The following is a 23,202-nucleotide window of genomic DNA, read 5'->3' on the forward strand; positions in this document are numbered from 1 at the left end:
CTCGCCAGCAAGTGGCCCAGTGCAGGGGTCAGCCGGCCGCGTGGGAGGGCAGCGCCGAGACGTGGGGGCCGGTGCACTGGGGTCAGTAAACACGGTATTTTTAGCCTGAGATCTTTGCCGTTGGAGGGGGTGGTGAGGATCCTACAGGTAGCCTCTAGCTCGGGGCTGAGGGGCAGGAGGTGCTTGGCTGTGGGGCAGCGCGAGGCTGCCAGCCTGGGTGCTCCCTCATGAGCCCCGTCTGCTGTTGGAGATGGCTTTCTTTTCACTGCAGCACAATTTGAGCGTGCCTGGTCCTGAGAAAGCAGCCAAATGGGCTCCTGCAGGTCAGATTTCAGCCCGCCCTTGGATCCGTAGCGCACACATTGCTCAGCTCTAACGCTTGGCTTGAGCATGGGATGGTGGAAAAGGGGCTGCAGCAGCTTCTAAACAAAATGTCCCTTCTGGTCATCTGCTCCCAGCACCGTGTAGCAGGGGGTCCCCGTCTTTGCTGCTTTTGGGGTAGAGGCGGGGCTGCCAACAGCCGCCCTGTGCCCCATTCCCCCGGGGCTCCCCCTGTGCTGCCCGCTCGCCTCCTGCCCGGCTCCTGCTGCCTCTCGCAGGTCCCCGCGGTCCCGTCTCGCTCGCTGCAGCCCAGTGACTGTGGGCTCGGAAAGGTCAGCCCTTCCTGCAGCTCGCCAGCTGAAGCAGGGCTTAATTCAGCTGCGAGCTTTCCCTTCGGTAGGCAGAGGAGAAGAGGAGGGAGAGGGGCTCAAGGCACCGCCACAGATCTGCCTTTTGTATTTAGGGCAAACATCTTGAAGCGCTCGGGCAGCGGCTGCTCTGCACGCAGGGTCAGCAGCCCTCCGGGACAAACACATGCTCCAGAACGAACTCGGGAGCCTAAGGAAGCCCCGGGGAGGAGAATAGCACGGGTTTCCTCTTTGCCACCCCACAGGAAAAGGCCCGGTGCCGGCGGAGGGCAAGGCCGGGTGGGCAGAGGCTTTGCCGGGCTCTGCCTTTCCCAGGTGGCGGAGCAGCGTTGCGCGTCCTTCCAAAGCTGCTGCTCGGCTTCCTCAGCTGCCCGGGGCTCTCGGTGCCGTTTCCACAAGCAGCCGGCAGCGCGGCGGCGGGCGAGCGCGGCTCCCAAGGGCCGGTGGCTTTGAGCTGGGCCAGCCGCGGGCGGCAGCTCCCCGGCACCGCTGCCCGCGCACCTGGGTCGCCATCGCGCCGGCTCCGGGGCTCACACCGTGCCCACCATGCGTCCTGTCGGGGGCCTGGCCGAGCCTCTTAAACTCCTCGCATTCCTTTCATCTAGCTGTAGTTTCTGCCTTGTGAATGCAATTTTATTTATTCCCCCCCCCCCTTGCTTTGTAAGCGCACCTCCCACCCTGCTTTTCCTCTCCCCTTGCAGAGGGAGAAAGCTGGAACTGCACTCTTGATTCCGCTACCAGAAACCCGAGTCCTGTCCCATGCGGACAAATTTTCTCTGTATCCATAACAAAATCCAGTTCTCACTCCAAGCCTGGGGAATCTCCCTGGAGGCCGCCACAAAACCCAGCACCACCTCTGCGTCCCGGTGCCCAGGTGCCGTCCCCGTCCCCCCGCGGGCTCCCCGCGGCCCCGCTGCCCCCGGCGGTGCCCCCTGCCCGCCGCTGCTCTGCCCCCGTCTCGGACCGTTTCTGACTTTAATTTCTCTTGACTGCTCCGCGCTTTGAAGCGAGCCTCGGCGGCGCTGGGACCGGGCGGCCGCTGTGCGCTGAACTTTGGCCCCTGGGTGGGCCGGGGATGCTCCTGTGATCTGCCCGTAGCCTCTGCCCGGCAGCCCCAGGAACCCTTTCTGCCAAGAAAGAAAATAGCCAAAAAAACAAAGTCAAAAGTCTCCCGAGCAGACCACCCACGTGTTGTCTTTTTTTTTTTTTTTTTTTTTTGTTATTCCCCTCTCCCCAAGCTCGCCTGGACACACAAAAGGTTTTTTCTTTTCTTCCTTTTCTTTCGCCGGCGGCCCTAAGCCGGGGGAAGCGGCGCTGCGGCAGCCGGGAGCGGGCGGCCGCGGGTCGGTGCCGTCCCCAGCCCCGCTGCGAGGGCCCGCGGCCACCGCACGGCCCCGTCCCTCCTCATTCAGGGCCGCCCCCCCCGCTCCCCCGCCATCACGTTGGATATGCCAAGCCTCGTTTAGGGCCACTTTTATCACCGAGGGACACTCAGCCCTCGGCTTAGGCTGCTTTAGCGATGAAAAAGGCTTTTGAAAGCAAACGTAACCTCTCCCCATCCTCCGAACCCTCGCGCCGAGCCCCTCAATGCCAGCTGGAGGCTTTCATTAAAAGCATCTTTTCTCCTGCGGCTGGACAGGGGAAGGTGATTCCTCTTCCTAAGCCTTTTCATAAAGAAAAAGATGCGGGAGCTCCTGGCTGCACGTCCGTGCCGCAGACAAAGGCTCGGTGGGGCTGCTGCCGGCTGCTGGGGCTGCGGCGGGGCGTGGGGAGGAGGAGGGCTGGCGGTTCGGGAGCGGGGCGCTTTGCTCCTCCGTTCGCTCCGTGGCCGATGGGGGTTCAGGCAATCCTCGTTTTCGCGTGCCTTTGGTCCCCCGCAGGCTCCCTCGCTGCCGGGGGTGTCGGTCGGTGCTGGGAGGGGTGGGGAAGGGGAGAGGGTTCTCTCCTGTGGGGTTCCCGCATTGCTGTAGGGGAAGGTGAACGAGCCTTTGCTTTTTGCCCCCTAGCAGAGTCCATTTGGGGCTTCCTCTGTGAGGCACGAAGCCAAGCCCGTGGGCAGGCTGCTGGGAGGGTAGAGGAGGACTCTCGGGGGGCTCCGCCGTGTCGCTGTGGGTCCTGCTCCTCGCCCGCAGGTCACCTGCTGCGGGGTCTCGGAGCCTGTCCATAACCACGTTGCTCCTCAGCCTTAGCTTTTCCCAGTTTCCTGTGGTTTGCTCTGCTTCCGCCGCATCCTTGTCCCACGCGGATCACCTTCCTCCCCCTCCCTGGTGGCTGCGCTCTCGGGATGCTTGTGGGCAGCGCCGGCTTCCCCGTCCCCGAGCCAGCCGTACAGGTTTAGCTCTCCTCACCCCCCTCCGTAATTCTCTCCAGCTCTTAATTGCGTTTGCTGCTATTCTTTGAACCCGCTCCAGTTTTGCTATCTCTGGTAATGAGGTGCCTAGATAGAGATACATGGATCCAGCTGTCCTGGCAGCTCCGGGGCAGGAGCCCTGGCCGCAGCCCAGCAGTGCCCCAGCTGCCGCCGGTGCCTGGCAGGGGGATGCCTCGGATGCCGAGCGCCTTCAGCCCGGCGCTGGCCGTACCCTCGGGCACGCCTGCCCAGTTTGTTCTCTGCCGTTGCCGTGGTTGTGGTTTGGTGGGGACCCAGTGCTCCAGAAGAGCCGAGTCCCTCCAGTCCCGCTCGGTCCCCGCCGGCACGCGGGGCGGGCAGCGCGCTGTCCCTGCAGCACCGCCTGGGTTCCAGGTGGCATCTCTGGGGTACCCCGTGGGGACCCCGGGCACGCTCGTGGTGCCCAACCTGTCCCCCCCCCGGGAGAGGGGAAGGCTACTCATAACTAGCCGTCCTTCTCCTCCAGTTCATTTGCAGAAAATGCTAAAGCAGAGGCGAGGCCGCAGCGGACGCTTGCCCCATAAATCTCACGCGTTTCCTGTTGATTGTTAGTCTTTAAGCCCTTCAATCCATTTTTGATGTAATAATGTTCGTAATCCAATCTAACAGTTTTTGGCAGCGGGATTCAGAGAGCCCAGATACATTGCACCGACTGTTCCTTTAAACCCCTTGTCTTGCATTTCTGTTTTTAGATGCAATTAGGCCCAACCTGGCAAGAACTATTGTTGTAGGCCATCGCTGCCTCTGCGACGCGGGTTTCATCCCCGGCCCTTTCTTCCTCAGCATTTTTCTATTTCTATTCTCGTTGGAATTTTAATGCGGAGAAGGGGGTCACCTGTGTACTGCCAAGTGCCAGACTCCTCTTTTCTTTCCTTTTTTCTCCTTTTTCTCTCTTTTTTCCTCTTTTTCTCTGTTTTCTTTTTTCCTTTCATTTCCTTTTTTTTTTCATTTCCTCTTTTTTTTAAATATTTTTTCTTTTTTTTTTCTTTTTTTTTTTTTGTCTTTGAGACACGTTGCCATACTCGTTTTTCTGGCTGCACCCTGACTCCCGAAATAGCTGCCCTGGGTTTAGGAGGCCTGCGAGCCAGCTGGGAGTCGCAGCGTGCGCGAGGGTGTCCGCGGAGCCGCTCCAGGAGCCTCGGCCTTTCTGCAGCCCGATTGTTTCCTCCCTCACCCCCGCTGTCCCCATGGACACTGCGCCCTCCTCCCTCCCTCCCCATCGGCCGTGTGGTGGGTGCCGTGTGTGGTGGGGGCCGTGTGTGGTGGGTGCTGTGTGTGGTGGGTGCTGTGTGTGGTGGGGGCCGTGCCGGGTGCCCGCCGGCCAAGCTCTCCGCCAGGTTTCTTTGCTGACTGCATTTGAATGTGGCCACTTTCATGTACTCCTCAGCTCCCGTCCCACGACTTGTTTGGTGAAGATGAGTTGAAAGCAAAAGTGCTGTTTGATGCCGTGATGAGAGCTGTGAACTTCTGCTGATATAAAACCCAGTTAACCAGCTTCCTCATTCTTCACCCAAATGGGCTGGCGCGCTGCGGGTGCTCAGCCTCCGCGTCCTTGCGCCGTGGTGGCGGGGGCGCACGAGCAGCGCCGAGCTCCGGGACACCACCGGGGTGGACTTCTCTGGCCGATGGGGCTGGGGGCGAAGGGGTGGCGGAGGTGGTTTTGGTGGGGAGGAGGTGCCCCGGCCGTGGGGCATCCCACGGGAGGTGCTGGGCGGTGTGGGAGCCGTCGGGCTGGTGCTGGGGACAAACGGGCTCTAGCGGTGCCCGCCTCGGAACTTCAAAGTCCCTGCGCTGGACATGTCAAACCCAAATAATGGCCCTTAGACAACACGCGGTTACTTGTCTCGGAGGCTTGTCTGAAGACCGTGACCACAGTAAATGCGATTTTGTTGAGCCCTGTCCCTTAAGCCTCTGCCTCTTTTCTCTTCTCCTCCTCCCTCCTGACCTTTTCGGCTCAGCGTTGTCCCCGCGCAGCCCCTGGCAGCTGATCTCATGGCTCAGCCTTTCATGGCGCTAATAGGGATGAAAAGCCCTATCAGAAAGGGCCAGTGTCCCTGCGCCCGGCCGGGAGGTAAATACCCAGCGCTTTGATCTGCTGCTGCCCGGGGGCCCCGCGGGGCCGTGCCCGGTGCGCTCTGCCAGCCCGGCCCCTGCCCGACCTCCTGCGTGGCCACGGGAGCCACAGCCGGCTCTGCCCAGGGCACGGGGACCCCGGGAGGTCTCGCGGGTGGCAGGGCTGTGACACCGGGCTTTGGGCTGAGCCCTGTGATCTTCGTCCAGCAGCTGGGGGATGCTCCGTGGTGCAGAAATTCAGTGGTGCTTCTCTCTGGCGGGCGATGTCAGGGGGGACCCTGCTCTTCAGCGGTGTGCGGCGCTGAGGGCTTCCTCTGCAGCGCTGGAAAAGATTAAAACATGATTGCGATTTGAGTAAATTTTTGCTAAGACACTTGAAAGGCTGAAGAAGCCTTCAGCTTGAAGACGGCTTGAAAAAAACTCACAGCGTGTAGGCACGTCTGGGAAGGGTGTGCAGCTGATAAGCGCCGGCAACCACTTGCTCGGTGTATTTTTAAAATAACTGCTCCTGCCTCGAGACCCTCTCGCTGCTTTTCTCTTTGTTGCCTGTGCACCTGCAGTGCTTTCTTGTCCCCGGGGAGCCGGGACGAGGCTGTCGGAGGAGCTCACCTCTGCGTGGGAGCGGGGCTCGCCTCCGCCGGAGCTTTCTCCCTCTTTGCATTTTCATGGGCTTGCAAACATCTCCTCAGCTGCGACCTGGCCTGTCCCCACACGGAAATACCGTGATTTGTGTCTTCTGCTGCGCGGTGGGACTCTGGGGGCTCGCATGGGAGCTGTGGGCGCTTGGCTGTGCAGTGGTGGGGAGCTGCAGATCCAGCTGGAATTTGGATGCTGCAATTCTGTGGAGTGAGAGCACGCTGGGGCTGCGGGGAGCATTGCAATGCTCGGGCTGTGAGACGTGCAGCCTGCGAGCCAGCTTGGCTCCGGCAGTAATGAGTTGCGATACGTAGCTCTTTTCCATCTTTTTTTAATTTCTAATGATCTGTGTTTTGAAATCCTCTTGGCCGGCTTGCCTGTGCCGGTGGAGGCTCCCCAGGTTGCGTGCTGCACCTCTGGAAGCTCGCCTTTCCGGGGAGGAGGACTTTGAGTCGCTATTTGAAGTTTCTTTGCCCTAGGAGTGATGATTTTGCTGCTGCTGCTGTGTAACGCCGCCGCTCTTTGATCCCGCGGCGCGGCGCGGGTGTTGGCACAGGTAATCGCAGCCGGCGCGGGGCTGCGGGGGGACGGCAGCGGGTGCCTGCTCCCCGCTGCCACGGGGCCGGCCCTGCCCTGGGGGGCACAGGGGGCCCTTCTCCATCCTTCCCATAGCTCTGCGGCTGCAGGACCAGCGAGCGGGCACGTCCTCCGCTGGGTAGCCGGGGGGACTCGGTATCTCCTGGGGACGCCCGGGTGCTGTGGCTCGGGGACGCCAGGTCCTTGCGGCAGCGCCCTGCGGCAGCACTGAGACCTGCAGGAGGGCGGCGGGGCCGCGTCCCATCCCCGCCGTGGGGTTGTTTGCCTCTGCGCACCCGTGTAAACGTCCCCGCTGCCAGCAGGTTCCTGATGCTTATGCAAAGTGTGCCCGTGATTGCAGGCGGGTTTCCTCCCGGCTGTCCCGCAGCGCACCCTGAGCTCCTCTCCCCCCGGCCGCCTTACGCCTTCCACGTCTCCGAGCGCTCTCCCTGGCTTGTGGCTCCGCCAAGCCAGGCGGATTCCACTTCCAGGACATTTGCACATAAATCAGCCGCTCCGGTCCCTGATAACTTTGATTTTTTTCTCTGAACCGCCTCCAGTTCGGCATCCGGGTAGCGATGACGCAGCCCTGGCTATCCCCGCTGCTGCAGCTGCAGCCGGGAGGGGAGCGCTGCTCTGCACGTCCCCGTCCCTCTGTCCCTCCATCCCTCCATCCCTCCGTCCCTCCGTCCTTCTGTCCTTCCGTGCCACCTTCCTGCTCGCCAGGGACCCGCGCTCTCCCCCGCCAGCCGCTCCCCGTCCCCGCGACGGCAGATTGCCCCGGCAGAGTCACAGATGTTTTGCTACCTAACCGAGGAGATTTACACCCTGTTAAAACTCAATAAGTGCTTTCCTCCTCCCCGGGTCCCAGCGGGGCCCACAAATGACTCTGGCAGAGCATCAGGTGGAGAATTACATGGCACTTTTTTTTTTTCCTTTCTGACATGTAGCTAGCTGCTTGGGGCTGCCACGGAGACGTTGCAAATAATCTTCCTCTCCTTCTGCTGCTGTCTTTTTTTGGAAGGGGGCGGATGGACCTTAAGTGAAAGGCTCCATTTTGTGACCTGATCCCACGTGGACGTCTCGGTGGAGTTTGGTGCTGGAGGGCGTGCGGCTGAGTAAGCAAGCTGTGGTCTTGCAGCCGAGAAGCGCTTTCTGGCCTTGATGAGCTTACCTGCCATGTGGCTGTGACTCCTAATTGCAGTGCTAATTAGGGCTGATTATATTTTTTTCCATCAAAAAGCTGTTTTTATGGGAAATCAGGCTCTTGATGTCATTCCCCGCGTTAAAGCATCTTCCCTTGTGCAATAGGAGTGCTGCTTGCCCATTGCCCCAGAGCACCCAGGGCAGTCCCAGACCAGTGCGGGGCACAGGAGGTGTGGGGGGGGCCTGCTGCTCTCCTCCCCCCCCGAGACCCCAGGGCACAGCGGGTCGCAGCCCGGTCGCGGGGTCCGAAACCACCGGAGCTGCCGCTCCCAGGGGGCAGGCAGAGCGCTAGGCAGCGTTACGGTTGAGGAGGTAAATGTGCGAGCCAGAACATTAAAAAAAACCTAGTATTTTGTTGTACAATTACCTCTGCCACATCGAGCACACCGCTCGCCTTGTGGTTTGCATACAGACGTGGAACGAGTGGGGGGTGGAGGTGGGGGCCCGGCGCGGCTGCGGCACCACGTGCCCGGTTTGCAGGCTGACGCTGGTCCCTGGGTTTTACCCTCGGTTTTACACTCGGTTTTCCCCTCCCGTTTGTGCCCCTTTATTGATCTTTGTGGTGGTTTGACCCCGGCCGGCAGGAAGTAAACTCTACCCAGCCAGACCCCGCGCAACCGTTTTGATCAGAATTGCTCAAAGCGTCTTCCAGCCTTCTGATTTTCACCAGGCGTTTGCTGGCAGTTGGCGGCAGCAGAAAAGGCAGCCTGGAAAGTCCCAGGTTCCTGCCGGTGTCCAGCGTAGGCTCCGTTTTGGACAGGGGCTCTGGCTGCCTGTCCCCGCTGTACGAGAAGCAGGGAGAGCGTGTGGTGGGTTCGGGGCACCCAGCGGCGAGGCTGCTGCGAGCCCCCCGGTGCCCTCAGCCCCACGGGGGCTGCGTGCCCTGGCCCTGCTGAAGGAAGGGGTGAATCCGAGCGGCGCTCCCGCCAGCCGTGAAATTCAGTGCGAAACCACGAAATGCTGACTGCAGCCGAGCCGGGCTGGGATCGGCACCGTCAGGTCATTTCCTCATGCCGTGCGTGAGGCCGCGCGGAGGCTGGCCGTGGTGCTGCGAGGGCTCGGCCCCACGCTGCGGCGGGCAGGAGGAGGTCCGGGCTTGCATTTCCCTCCCCGGCGCTATACAGGGCTTTGTTGATTCAAAGGTTATTTATTTATAGATAAGCTTGTTTATTTGTTTATGCGTTTCGTTTTTAAATGTATGTTCATGCATTTATTTATATAACAGGTATTTATTTAACCAGGTACGTCCAGGGCTGGGCGCGTGCTGCTGGTGGGCGTCAGCAGCTCCCTCCCTGCCGGCCCGTGCTCCCCGGGAGGACGTGGTGCTCCTGCCCGCCCAAATCCCCCGAGAGCACCGCTGCGATAAATGGTGCCTTTGTGCCGGCCGGCAACTGGCTTCGCCTCGCGCCCTGCCCGGCCTCTCCGCTTGCCCCTGCTCCCCGGACAGCTGGAGCCACGTGGCCATCGCCGGCACCAGCTCCGTCCCCGCAGCGCGGCGCTGGCCGGGGTGGGGGTCCCCAGCAGACGTGGCTGTGCCGGCGGGCGCTGCGTCTGCAGCGTGCTCCTCGTCTCGGCGCTCTCACCATGCCAGGTGAAGCCGTAAAAGCCGCCTTTGCTCGCGGCTCCTGGCTGTTGCTCGAGGTTGATGCCGTCAGCAAAAGCCGAGCGCTTCCAAACAGGAGCTGCGGGGACGCGGGGTGCCCACGGCTGCGGTGTGCGCAGGAGGTGGGGGCGCTGGGAGGCTCCTTCCTCGCTCGCGAGCCTGCCCTGAGGGTTTCGCCCTCAGCTCCGGGCCCAGCCCACGAAGGAGCTGTGGGTGACAGACTCCCAGCAGAGGGAATGTGAAACCAGCTGCTGGGAACTGAGAAGGAGTCGCGATTCCTGGCTGTTAAATTCCCAGCTTCTGCGCTCCTGGGATGGCGTTTTCCAGCCAACACCCGCAGGTTTCTGAACTGTTTGCATTGGGGGGACCCCGAGGAGCGAAGAGGAGGAGGCAGAGAGCGGATGGGGAGTGCTGCATGTGAAACACAGGCTCGGGGTTAGGACGGTGCTGGGGCTCCCCGTGCTCTAAGGGTGCCCAGGGGAGCAGCGGTGCCGGGAGCGAGGAGGCGCAGACCCTGGCACCGTGGGGGCTTGGCGGTGCGGGGCAGCGCGGGCTGCTCTGCTCCTTCTCTCCCTAGCAGAAAGCAGGGCTGGAGCGGCTCGCCGGCTGCCAGGAGGGTGTGTGAAATCCTAGCCCCGCACCTCCTGCAGGAGCCTGGGGAGGGGACGGGGCCGGCCTGGCTTGCGCAGGCGTTTCTGGGGCTGCGGGGCCCCTTCCCAGCGCAGCTGCTGCTGGGATCGGGTCGGAGGCGGCTCCCGGCCCTGCTGGCAGTGTGACAGCTCGGGGCTCTGGCAGCCGACCCGCCGGTGTGCCGGAGCCGATGGGAAGGGTGCTGGGGTGACGTGTGCGGGGAGAGGGTGTCGGGCTCACCGCCCTCCAGCACGGCCCGGGAAGGAAACACAAATAATCAGAGCAGCAGCGGGAGCGTGGGCTGGTGCCGCGTGGCTGCGTGCCGGTGCTTCAGCAGGGAGGTGGCTGCGACCAGCCAGGGGCTCGCAGAGTGTTCACGTGCAGCCGAGCACACGGTGCTGCTGCCCGGGGGCCTGGAAGTGTCGCTGCGGGTCCTCCGGGGCACGGGGAGGGGTGCGCTGGCCCCGCTGGGAGGAAGAAGCTGGGTGCTCCGTGACGGGGCTGGGCGCTGCTGCAACACCTGCACGGACACGGCACCCACCTGCAGCGATGCAACACCTGCACTGTGGTCTTTGAGGGTGCAGAAAACAACTTGAAAGACTGGGAGGACAGGGAGGATGGCACGAGCTGGGTTTTTGTTTGAAATCCTCCTAGAGTTTGTTTGCAGATCTGCACAGGAGGATGCTGGCGTGGTGTCTGAGCACATCGGAGGTGTACGAGGAACGTGCTCGGGGTCACAGGTGACCCGAGTGGACAGGGCTTTCGGCCTGGTTTGGGTGTCCTGGGTGAGCTGTGCTGGATCTGAGCCGTGTGTCGAGGCTGCTCTGTGCCAGCTGCCCCTTAGCAGGGCTGAAGATGCAATGCACAGAGTGCTGCTGGCCTGTGCCTCCCCACCGCCCCTTCTCTGTGCCCGAAGTGCCGTCACCACGGGCTGCGAGGCCACTTGTCACCGCAGGGCACGGTGCTCCTGCGCCCGGGGCTCCCGCAGCCTTCCGGAGGTGGGAGCTGGCGGCAGAGCGCCGGCACGAGAAAAGGAAGGGAAATCCTCTGCGAGCACGGGCCCTGCAGCGGGCTGTGAGATAAAATAGGGAAACTCGAGTCTTTGACACTTCGGGGGCGAGGGAAGGGTTGCGGGGCCAGCGTCCATGCTGGATCCATGCGGCGCTTGGCTGAGCCTGGAGCAGGGCCGCTGTACACAGATGGAAGAGTAATTAAGAATAATAAAAGGAAAGAGACTTGGATTCGCTACAGTCTCAGCACATTAATTGTGCTTTGGGGCCCAAATCGTAACGGAGTCCTGCTAGAGGGAATCCAGAAGAGAAACCAAACGTCTCGCTCTGTCCAAGGCTGACCGTTTAAGAGACCCTTGCCTTTATCTGCTGCCAGGTATTACTTCCAGAGTTTCCAATCTGCCAAAACCAAGTTCTTGTTTGAAATATTTTTAGTGGAGGAAGAAAAACGATGGTGCAGCTCTAAGTCGTGGCGGTGGGAAGGCAGGGTGTGATGAATCGGGTGCGCAGCTGCGGGCGGGCGGGCGGGCGCCGACAGAAAGCTGCCGGTACTGCTTGCTGCCTTGGAGCAGAGCAGAGCAGAGCAGAGCATGAACATGAGCATGAGCACGAGAACAAGCATGGCTCGCCCCCATTCCCCGCAGAGGGGCCGTGCCAGCTGGTTGGCACCGGGGCTGGGCTGCCGCGTGGCCGTCTGGGGGGCTCCTGCACGAGGGTTGGGGTGAGCGGTGCCAGCAAGCTCAGGTCCTGCCTCTGCTTCCGCGCCGCCTGAGCATCTCCTCTGAATTGACAAGCAATTACATGGTTAATAGTATCAATGTTAAATCCTCATCACTCGGCAGCCTGGGGCTTAATGCTTCATTAAGGCGAAGGCATCTAATAGCTCTCCGGGCTGGGAGCTGCGCTGCGTTAAGCCCGTGTCGAAGTCGTTTGTCCAGAGGCTGCTTTTGTTCTCCTGCTCCTACGAGACGGTGCTAGTCCCTCTGAAATCGAAGGGGATGCGGGCACGGGGCCCTGCACCCGCCGTTGCTGTGTGCCCCCGTCGGCCACCCGCCCCGAGTCGCCGCCGATGGACGGAGCCCAGGGGGCTGCACCTGCCCGGTGCCACGCGTCACCTCTGCATCGTTTCTAACGGCGTCTACCCCTGCTGACACCGAGGTGTCGTTTGGAAAACGATCCTTGCTGTCTCCTGCATCGTGCCCGAGCGATAGTTTTCTCATCTGAGCCTACGATTGTCTGTTTAGCCTCCCTCTCCCGTGTGTCACCTTGCGTTTGGTGACGCTGGATTTCATCTGCCATTTAAAATCGGCCGCTCGGTGCTACCCAGTGCCGCCGCAGCTCTCTGCTTGGCCTAGCAGTTATTATCACAGGTACTTCGGGATCGCTCATGAGCTTTCGTTTCACTGCTTGCAATGCGCTTCCCAGGTTGTGGGCAGGTGCTGCTGCTAGATCTTCTTCCACCATGAAAACAAGAAACGAAGTGCGCAGCTCAGGTGTCCATCGTGAGCTGGTTACGCGCCCCCGAGATGCCCTTTCCTCTTCGTTCCAGCTGCAATTTTGGGCAAAAGGACGTTTTCAACGGGAACAGCTTTGTGCGCGGCTCCCCGCGGGACCCTGCTGCCCGCAGCAGGCACCAGCTCCCACCGCCCCTTCCCACACCCGCCTGCGGGGCCATCTGAGGCTCTGCCGGGTGTTTGCATAAAGCTCGTCGGAAGCTGCGCTCTCCTCGTCGTCTGGATGTGGCCCCGGCTTTCTGCAGCACGAGGAGTGGCTCGCTTTGCTTCGGTCGTGGCCTATTTCGGGCCTGGAGAGAGCTGGGCCCTTCACGTCCTTGTTTCAAGCCTGTTTCAAGAGGCTGTACTGGAGACGATCGCCATGGTTTTTGCAAGCATTTTACCCTTTTAGCTGTCCCTTTTATGTTCCCTCAAGTAGCTTCTTCATTTTTTTTTTTTTTATGTGGCTCCCCTTTCAGAGCTACTTTTTCTCCTCGTAATTATTATGATCAGAATGAGGAGAGGCTTCTTCAACGAAGTCTTGTGTGCTGCTTGGGAGAAAGGACGCTCAGCTGTGTCCTCTTTAGTCCGGCCATGTGATTCTCCAGCTGGCATTCTTTTATATTGTTCGAACACTTCGTATTTTTGTCGTATCTGAATGCAATGTCTCGGGAGTTATTTTGGAGGAGATGTCTCCCGGTACCGCCACGTGCTCCACCTTTGCAACATCTCCGGCGGTCCCGTGCACCGAAGCCCTACTTTCTCTGTAGATCGTTTTGGCATTATTTGGGTATTACCTTGTAAATACGCCTCGGTAAGGTCTGCTGGAGCTGGTTGTTGCTGACTGATGTTTTCCCTGGCCCTGCTGGGCTGGCTCCTGGCTGCGGAGAAGCTGCTGCCACGTGGAGCGGGGTGCTGCGATGCTCCGGGCAGCGAGACGTGCAGGTGGGCTGCAGTTTGGGGTGAAAGCAAGCATAAATGGGTCCGTCCCAGAGAGATGCTACAGCTTTCCGAGCCGCAACAGGAATGGGTGAAGTCTGTCAGAGATGGAGCAGCCCCCAGAGGTGTGTGTGCTGCCCGTGTCCCCATTCCGTGTGGCATGGTGCTGGGCTGGAGGCTGTTCATGAGACTGCTTATTTTGACTTATTTTATCCCCCAAAAGGCGCTTCTGGTCTGGGAGAACAGAGCTGCTGTTTGTGCTGGAGGAATTAGCTCCCTAAGATGATTTTACGGCGTGTTTGAGCTCGGGCCCTACCTCTGGCTCGAGTTGGGAAGAGCCTGTGCAGGCACTGAGGGGAAGTTTCTCCCGTTTCCCCCTGCATTTGCACTGGGATTTATGCCGACAGCGCTCCTGTCAAAGCCGAGGCCGGCGAATCCCAAGCGTGTGGATATATGACTTTCTCCGGTGAGCTGCTGGCAAACGAAGCTGCTGTCGCTGGAGAGGCGATAACTCCGCAGCCGCCCGAGCAGCTCTCTGATTAGGAAAACATTTGCTGGGGGCTCATGTGAGAGGCTGGATCGCAGGGACGGAGCCGACGTGCTTGGAGCCCCCACCCTGCCCTGCTCCAGGCTCGCCGCCGCCCGCAGGCAAGGCAGGGGCGATGCCGGGGAGCGACGTGGTGCTCCTGAGCCCATGCCCTGCTCTTGGTGAATCCAGCCCCGTGGAGGGGCAGCGCCAGCCCTCCCTGCGCAGCCTTCCAGACCTGCTTTGGCTCCGCGAGCCTGCGCCTTGCCGCCAAGCAAAAATTTCCCATTCCTCGCCGCGGCACCGACCGAGCGCCCCGAGGTCCCCGATGCTGGAAGGGGAGCCCAGAAGGAAAGGAAAGACCTCGCTTCGTAGCTGGCCTCCTCCCCTAACCTGCGAGCTGACAGCCAGGGAGGGCTGTCTGATGGATTTGTCCCAGCCGACCGTCAGTCGTCGCCCCCCTCCCCGGCACAGCGCTTGTGCCGCCGGCCGAGGCCGGAGCTCTGCGGTAACCCGAAACTCCGGGGCTGAGTTTTGGCACCGAGGCGGCTTGGGGAAGGTGGTGGCCGGATCCTGCCTGGCTTCGCTGCCTTGTCTCGGTTGAATTCTCCAGGCGGCTTCGTGGTCCTGCGTTGCGCATCCCCCCTCGGCCCCCTCGCGCCGTCGCCGTGCTCCCCCCGGGTTTTGTGGCTCCCCTGCGTGAATAAATCCTCGCGCCTGGTTCTGGTGGGCGATGCTGGGCTGGATGGAGGTCAATTCAGTTCGGTAGGGGCCATGAGCCAGAGCCCCCCTGCACCCACTGGCACCCATTGGCACCCAGCACAGCACCCTTCCTCCCCGCGCAGCACCTACTGGGCGCTCACTGCCACCTGGCACCGGGGGGCCCTTTTGGGGCCAGAAGCCATTTTTTGATCCCGTAATGCCTCGTTTTGCCGTGTGTTTTCTCGTCTCCTGCCCACTCGTGCCCCCTGCCCCGGCGTGGGATCGGGCGGCTGGGCGCGTGGGTGGGGGGCTGCCCGCGCGGCAGCATCAGGGGGGGCGGCGCGCTGCGCTCCCGCGGGAGAGAGAGCCTGAAAAAATCCGTGCCGGCTAAAGAAAAAAGTTAATGTGAATTTAACTGACTTCTGCCCTGCAATTAAAGCCATTCGAGCCCATTGGGGCTCTGAGTTTACATTCTTTGCTGAGGCACAGTGTGTAATTATATATGTATAATTTAAACTGTGCATATGCATGTGTTCCTATTATACACCGAGGAGCAAAGGAAATTATCCAGGAATTAAAGGGGGAGGAGCGCGCAGGCACTGAGAATGGCTCGCTTGTGTGGATGTGGCGGCGAGGGGAAGCTGGAGGTATCACTTCTTCACCACTGCAAACATCTTCTGAAGAGGCGCGCCCGTGCTGCTGGGGCCTGCTGGCAGCACGCTGCTCCGCGTGCCGGAGCGGGGAGTAACCCTTGCGTGCTCTCCTGCCTGTACCCGATAGGAGCTGCTTTGCAGTCCAAAAAAATGGAGCCTTATTGGTAAAAACTCTCCGAGTTTTGTTCCCCCTGGCGTGGGGGAACAAACCTGCCCCGTGTGAATGCAGCATCGCTGGTGCCGTTTGGGGCGAGGGTCTTCAGGCTGGGGAACGTGAGGAAGCACTCGTAATTTTTTTTTCCTCTGTTCCTTGGGATTTTTCTAAGCTGGCCCAAAGGGACCAGCCACAGATGGGAGAGCTAAAAAAAGCCTTGACGGTGCTCTTGCGTTTCCTACAGAGCTCTTAACCGCCCGTCTCCTTCCCTTACAGCCACCTCTAACGGGACGCTGGATGGCCTGGAGAACCGAGAGGGGGGGGTCTGCCAGACGCGCTCCATGAAGATCGTCATGAAAGTGGGGCAGGGTGAGTGCGCTGCGGGTGTGAACGTGGGGCAGGGGGGGTGCGCTGTGGGCATGGGAATGGGGCAGGGGGAGCGTCCTGTGCCCGGGCACCGAAACGCCGGGAGGGAGGAGGGCTTCCTTTTGGCTCCGTGTTATCCCAGGGCAATGAGGAGTGAGGATCTGGTTTCATTTCTTGGTAACTTTATCTATTTGATTTTTTTTCCCCTCAACAATAAGTACCCAAAGCCCCCAGCTCGCAGCCAGCTGCGGGACACCATTCCCCGGTGTGCCCCATTGTTCCTCCATGCCTACCAGAGGAGCAGAGAAACCCTCCCAAATCCTTCTCTGCCCGAGCACCATCTCAGACCTGCCTTTTACACACCATTTCTAGTCTCCCCAGATTCCTCAACCCAAAAAACGCTTAGTGCCAGCTAGGTATTGAGCAGTGCTCGGTCATTGCAGCTGAACGACCGGGCGAGACTCCGGATGCTGATGCAGGCCGAGCGCCTCCTTGCTCTGATTGCCCACCAACACGTTCCCATCAGCCTGACCTTGCTGCAGGGGAGCGAGGAGGAAAAGCAGCGTGCGAGGCAGGGCAGGGCTGCAGGTCACCCTCAAGCTGCTTCGCTGCCGCGATGCTCTGTGTTACGGCAGCCCCTCTTTTCGGTGGGGAATCTGAGCCATGTATGCCCGTGTCCTGGCACGTGGTTGTTTCGGGATCCTGGGGAAACTGAGGCCAGGCCAATGGCTGTTGGGAGCCAGGATGGCTTCCTGAGTAGGTTCAGCAGGGTTTCATTGTTAGGTTCTTCCTTCCTTTCTTCCTTCCTTTCTTGTTTCTTTGGCCAACACTGGCACATGTTTAGTGCGTTATGATTAAGACAGCGTAATTGCCAGTTCCGCGGTGCCTGGTGTTTTTTGCCCGGGCTGGAAGCTAGCAGAGCACAAGACCCACGCGTGCTGCAAGTGCACTGAGGCAGGAGCAGCTCCCTGGCACACGCAGGGCACGGGCTCGTGCGCAGCATCCAGCACCGAGGTCTCTGTGCCAGACACTGCCTGCGAGCCCGTGCCCCTGCCCCTCTGCTCGGTGGGGTGGGCTCCGCTGCTGGAGATCGCCCCCCAAAACCTCCCTTCCTGGGCTGTCGAGTGCCTCCTGGCCCCAGCCATGCCCTGGGCTTGTTTCGGCCCCCTCTCGGCTGCGGAGCTCCTGGTGCCTGCTTCTCATTATTTTGTTTTCACTCTGGGGCCAGTATTTATAATAAACAAAAGAAGCAGCGCTGCAGCCTTGGCAGCCTCCCTTCCCTTCGTGTTCCTCCTGCTGCCCCTGCAAGAAACTCGCTCCAGCCCACGCGCAGGAGTTCAGAAAACACGAAAAGGCGTCGGGGTGCGGGATTAGGGTGGGGACGCCGCTTCCCTCTGTCCTCCTGTCTCTTCCAGGAGGGAGGAGGCAGCCAGGGCAGCCCAGCCTGGGGTGATGCTGCTGCATCTTTTTTCCTAGCTCTTACCATTGGGCTCGCCCCAGTTCTCACACATTTAAGCCACGGCGGAGGGCAGGATCCCTCTTGCTTCCCAAAAAGCCACCGTGATTTTTTGGGTTGTGGCGGAGGGCGCAGAGCACCTGGGAGCAGGAGCAGGGCTGCGTCCCGTGGCTTGCAAAGCAAATCAGAGCTTTGAACACAGGGTTTGCCAGGCAGGTCGGAGGTTTGAGGATGGAGGCTTCTGTTGTGGTGTGATTGGGTCCATCCCTTGCTACCAGCACTGTGGGTTTTCACGGAGCTTTGTTATTTATGGAGCTACGCAACTCGGTCATCATCTAAGGCTTGTCGTTGGCCATGGGCTGGTATCTTCTGCAAACAGAGGCTTGTGTCCTGCTCAGGTCTGTCCCTGCTGTCCCTGTGCCCCTTCCTCTGTCCCCCCGCTGCCTTCCCAGCTCTGTGCAGACGGGCCCCGTGCTTTCTGCTCCGTGCACCACGCGTCGCTGGCATTGCCCCACGGGGCGCCTGGTGGCTGCGATCCGCCTGAACCCCCCGGCTCCTGGCACTGCGCCGCAGGGCGCTCGTGCTGCCTTCTGCACCTGCCTCCTCTCCGCCGTCCCCCCGCGTGTGGCTCCACAGGGCTTTGCTCCTCTTGGCAGCTTTTGGAAGCAGCATAATTGTCTGGGCTGGTGCTACACCGGGGACGGACTGCCCTAAAAAGGGGAGGACAGTTTTTCCATCGGTGTGCTACAGCTGCTCCTCCTGGGGCACCGGGGTGGACGGCAGGCTGAGAGCCTTTTTGGATGCAGGGTGGCCAGTAGGGATGGGGAAAGGGGATATTTATAGGGGTGGGAGCTGCCTTTGTCGAGGTTGAGTCGAGGTTTCTCATCCGTCCATCGCCTCTCTGCCCGCCCAGATCCAAACGCGGTCATCCCCGAGCAGCTGACGACGAGTCGGCCCAGCAAGGAGTCCGACAACACGGTGAAAATCGTCACGCAGAGCCCGCGCCACAAGGTCCCCGCGGTGGAGGAGCCCGGCAAGCCAGGTAGCGTGGCCACGGTGTCCCGGAGAGGGGCTGGGAGCCGCGGAGCCGGGCGGTGCTGGGCGCTGCGCCCCTGTGCCAGCTGCACCCCTGTCCCCCAGCATCTCCTCGCCCAGTCTGGGTGTTATGGGCAAGGGGCTGCTGGGCTGTGCCGGGGCAGGGAGCCGGCCGCGAGGCTGCTGAGCAGAGCAGCTCGGGCTCCTGGGCTCCTTCTCCCAGCGCCGGGCTGTGCTGGCAGCAGCGTTGCGGAGAAGTGCTGCTTCAGCACGCCGCTCCTCCTCCTCCCTCTGCTGCCCATCTGTTCCTCCGTGTGCGTCTGAGAGGGCTTGGAGGAGTTGAGGTCTTTGGGTTTTTGAGCTGAGCCAGTGTGAAAGCCCTTTGAAGGTGGTTTCCTGAGTTCCTGACCCTGCTGAGAGAAAAGTGAAATCAGATGAAGTCAGGAAAAGTTGCTCTTTTCTTCTCCCGCGGTGCAGCCGGCCAAGTGGCCTCCCCTCGGGGGCCCGGAGCTGCCCGGGCCGGGGTCAGGAGGAGGTGGGGGTCAGTCATCGGATATTGCAGGGCTCCGGGTACCAGGCCCCACTTTCATTACGCCGTTCAGGTCAGCTGCGGAGAGCAGAGGCTCCCGGGGCGCGTGCTGGTCGCAGCCCAGATTTCGGTCCATCCAGCCGGGAGGGGATGGGCTGGCACCTCCGACGTGGGTCCCCAGGGCTCCGTCACGTTGTGCCTGGCCATGGAGGCAGGGGTGAAGGCACGCGAGGGGCTAAGCAGGGTAGGAAGGTGGGGAAGGCCACCCGTGCACGCTGACGCCCGTCTCCCCTTGCCTTGCAGGTTCCGTCAACCAAAATGGCCAGGAAACCCAAGGTCCCAGCGACGGGTTCTTGAGCTCCAAGGTCGCCGTTTTTGCGGCGATCGGCGCCGGCTGCGTCATCTTCATCCTCATCATCATCTTCCTCGTCGTCCTCCTGATCAAGATCCGCAAGCGGCACCGGAAGCACACGCAGCAGCGGGCCGCAGCCTTGTCACTCAGCACCTTGGCCAGCCCCAAATGCAGCGGGAACGCGGGCTCGGAGCCCAGCGACATCATCATCCCCTTACGGACTACAGAGAACAACTACTGCCCGCACTACGAGAAGGTGAGCGGGGACTACGGGCACCCCGTCTACATCGTCCAGGAGATGCCCCCGCAGAGCCCAGCCAACATTTACTACAAGGTGTGAGGAGCAGCCTGGGCACGCCGCCATGCAGGGGAGCGCCGAGCGGCCGCCGGGTCCGGCTCCGGGGGAGGCAGCGACCCCGGCCCCACGGCACGGCGCGGGGAGCGCAGGGGGCTGGCGCCCGGCAGCGCGCCGCTCGCTCGCGCGCCGTCTCTCCCCCTTTGTATTTAGTTTTGTAGTTCTCAGCTTTTGTAATCCCAGGACTTCGAGGGTGAGCCGCCAGCGTCCTCCTCTCCTGCTCCAGACTGCGGCCGGCCGGGGCGCGAGCCAAGCGCCCGCCGTGGCGGGCACCCTGCCTTTCCGCGCCCGCTCGGACACCGCCGGCGCCCCCGCAGACTCTGCCTCCCCTTTTATGTTTTTGGGATTTCCCCTCGTCACCTCCACGTCCTTGTGTTAAGTGCCCGTGCACCTGGTGCTGCAGCGGCCGCCGCTTCGGGCTCGGAGGGTCCCGGGAGCCCGGACGGACGCCGGGGCCGCGGAGAGGAGCTGGGGCCGACGAGGAGCGAGCGGCCTTGGGGGGAGGAGGAGGATGCTTCGCCTAGGTGCCAAGATGCAGAGAACTGTGCAGGGAGGAAGCTGGCAAACCCGATTTACTACTACTACTATTATTATTATTATAATTATTTTAATTTTTTTTTGTAACATTTTTATTTTTGTGAATCCCGGGCGGGACTCCGGCCCGCCGCCCGCCGCCTCCGGGCACACGCCGCCGCCTCCTTCCAGCACGCCGTCCCGCCGGCCGCGGGGCAGACCCGCCGTCGCCCGCCGCTGCCGTTTTAAACTTTTGTGTTCGTAGCTGTTGACTCTTGTTTTAGTCTCTTTATAAAAAGAAAGAAAGAAAAAAAATATATATATGATGTCTCAAGCATTCAGCGCGCGAGAGTCCGAGCGCTCCTCCTGCCCTGTGGAGGCTGCAGCCTCGGCGGCGATCCTGGACCTCCCCGGGGCATCCTCCCACCCGGGACTCCGCGGCAGCGAGGAGCAGGGGGAGCCTCTGCTGCTGCTTCCCGTCGGGCCGGGACTGCTGGAAGTGAAGCGTGGGGCGGCCTGGGGAGGAGGGAGGGCAGGGCTGGCTGCACGTCCCGTGTCACCCGTGTCACCGGTCCCGTCCCGCGGCTGGTGCTGGGGCGGTGCTGCAGTTGGCCGCCCCGGGGTGCAGCCCTGCGGCGCTTCTCCTTGGAAAGGAAACTGGAAAACGATGGTGCTGGGCTCGGGGCCGGGGCGGCGGTGCCAGGAGGAAGCCAACGTTTGGGAGCTGGTGCTCTTGGGTCTCCACCATCCACCCAGGCAGGTCTGCTCAACCCTCCTCCTCCTTCTCCTTCTCCTTCTCCTCCTCTCTTTTCTCCTCCTCCTCCTTCTCCTCCTCCTCTTCCTCCTGGCTGGGAGCTGAGCTGGAGGCTCTCCTCCGCCCTCCCGCTGTGCCAGGACCCCCTGGTGCCCCCCTGTGCCCTGCCTCCGGGCCCGACCCGAGCCTGGAGCTCCCCTGGGTGATGCTCCGGGTGCAGGAGCCCCCCCAGCTCCTGCAGGGGGTCACCAGCCTGGCCGTGCTCTGCTATGGTCTGGCTCACCTCGTGGCCGCAACTGGAAGGGTTGGAGCCTTGGGCTCTTCTGGCAGGCTCGCTCCTGGCTTCCTCTGCCCGGGGGGGGGGTCCTGCCGCCGCCGTAGCTGATGCGCGGTGAGGTTGGAGGTGACAGCCCTGCCACCCTGCCTGTCCCAGCCCGGGGCTGGCGGCTGCGTGCTCCGTCCTCGCTTTCTTTTCCTTTCAGCAGTAGCTGCTTTTGCTCAGGGAGCAAGCGCGGGGCAGGAGGGGGCTGCTGCTGCCCGCCGCGGTGCGCCCCCCCCGCCCGGCTTCTCCTTGCCTTGCCCCGGGCACGCGTCCAGCGCCAGCGGCCCTGGGTGCTGGGCTGGGGCGTACCCAAAGAGCGAGAGAGCTGCTCTGCAAAAGTGCCTTGATGAGGAGAGGGCCGGGGGCGGCAGGAGGACGGGGCTGGAGCTCGGGGGGGCCCGGAGGGGGCAGCCCCGCGGGGTCTGCCCTCGCCAGGGGCAGCTGGGGCAGGAGCGTGCTCGGCTCTGCGCCGCCTGCGGGCCCGAGCAGAGCGTTTGTTCGTGTTGCTTTAGTTCTTTTTATTTTTTATTTTTTGGAAAGGTGGGAGTTCGGGATGGAGCAGCGGGGGCTGCCCCAGCTCCCCTCCCCGGCCTGGGCATCCCTGCGGGGGGACGGCTGCAGCCCCGGGGCCGTAACGCAGTCACTGCCTGTGGCAGAGGGGGGCCGGGAGCGGAGGCTGCCCTGCCCGGCCCTTCTCCTTGCTCCCCCCCCCCACAGCACCTTTCGGACCCCCTCCTCCCCCCCCCCCAGCCCCTTGCCTTCCCCTCGGGGCGTCTATGCAGATGCTGTGCTGTGCCGGCGCTGCCAAAGGGGACGGGGTCTGCTCTCCATCACGGAAAATTGTGTCTTAAAAAAAAAAAACAAAACAAAAAATCCCCCCCAAATTCCGACCTGGAGGTCCCCAAGGGAGCAGAGCCCAGCGGGCAGGAGCCGGGGTGGGTTCGGTGCAGGAGTTTCACGTGGCGAGGCTGGGGCAGTGGGGGGGGGGGGGCGGGGGGCAGGTTTTGGGTTGATTTGCTGAGGGTCCGGCCACGCAGCGTGCCAAAAGCCAAGCAACGAGTCCTTGTGGCTGGCCCTGCTGGCGCTCCGGGGTGGCCGCTGGCCCCGGGCAGCCCAGCTCCTTCTGCGGCGGGCAGCTGAACAAAAAACCTTGTAAATATGTGCAGAAAGGGTGAAATCTGAACTCTTGATTTTTGCTGAGCACCTCGGTCTGCTGGGTCCTGAAACTGAGTGTCCCTTCTGTTCTTTTCATTGGAAGCGTTGAAGTTCTTTTTTTTTTTTTGTTGTTGTTTTGTTTCGTTTTGTTTGTGTAAATACTAGTCTTTTTTGGGAGAAATAATGTAAAGATGTTTTGTATAAACTCCGAATTATTTTCTGGTTGCTTTTTCTTAGAAAAACAAATGAGAACTAAAAAAAAAAAAAAAAAAATTAACCACGAGAACGGGTGTAAAACATTGTCATACTGCGATCAAATCCAGGAGCCGCACTGCGGGGTCTGTGCTGGTGTGCGGGGGTCCCGGGGGCCGGTCCTGGGGTCGCCGCAGGAGCCCCCAGCCCCAAAACGCCCCTCGGCGAGGGGAGGGGTGCTGGGTGCTGCTGCCCAGGTGTGCTCCTGGCACCCGAGCCGCCCGTGCTGGGGCAGGATTGGGATCTGTACCCTGGGTATAATGCAGGATGTGCCGGGCCCCAAGCAGGGAGGACGTCCCACTGCCCCCGCTGTGCTGTGGGGCTGGTGCCCCTCTGCCCCCGGGCACAGCTCCGGGCCCCGCGGTGCTCAGGGGGAGCTGGACCTGGTGCGTGGAAAGCTCCTTGCTGGGTCCAGGTGGAGCTGCTGGGCACGGACCTGTTAGCGCAAAGTAAATGCAAGCAGCAGCAAATTGATCTCCTTTTATTCATTGAACAGAAAAAAAAAATGAAAAAAAAAACAACACAAAGCAAAACCAAAACCTCAAGACACGTAACTCCATGCAGTGTCTTGAGACCTGCTTTTTCCAGACCTGTGGAGCTGCTCTGTCGCAGAGCCCCTCTCCCCCTGCCCTGTTTTCCAGCTGCAGGCTGCAGCCTGCTCTGCTTGGAGCCCCCCCGGCAGGCTCGAGGCGGCCGTCCCCGCTGCAGCCCTCTCGGTGCCACTGTCACACCTGGCACCCGGGCGCGCTCCGCGGTCCCAGATGCCCCCAGCAGCCCGTGCATTAAATCCGCATTATATCAGCAGGGTACGGGGGGGCTGCGGCAGCCCCCGCT

At 61.5% G+C, this 23,202-nt stretch overlaps 1 protein-coding gene across 1 annotated transcript in view; it reads left to right on the plus strand.

The window, feature by feature from the left end:
- EFNB1 (ephrin B1) overlaps positions 1-20,200 on the plus strand; it is a 55,974-nt gene extending 35,774 nt beyond the window's left edge. The window contains exons 3-5 of the mRNA XM_083796902.1: positions 15,556-15,648; positions 18,015-18,143; positions 18,969-20,200. Coding sequence (XP_083653028.1) covers positions 15,556-15,648; positions 18,015-18,143; positions 18,969-19,357 — 611 coding nt within the window. The 3' untranslated portion in view covers positions 19,358-20,200. The remainder of the gene's footprint in view (positions 1-15,555; positions 15,649-18,014; positions 18,144-18,968) is intronic.
- The last annotated feature ends 3,002 nt before the right edge of the window (positions 20,201-23,202 follow it).

The sequence above is a fragment of the Anser anser genome (genome assembly GCF_964211835.1).
Source record: "Anser anser genome assembly, chromosome: 13".
In the NCBI taxonomy this organism is placed as follows: Eukaryota; Metazoa; Chordata; class Aves; order Anseriformes; family Anatidae; genus Anser; species Anser anser.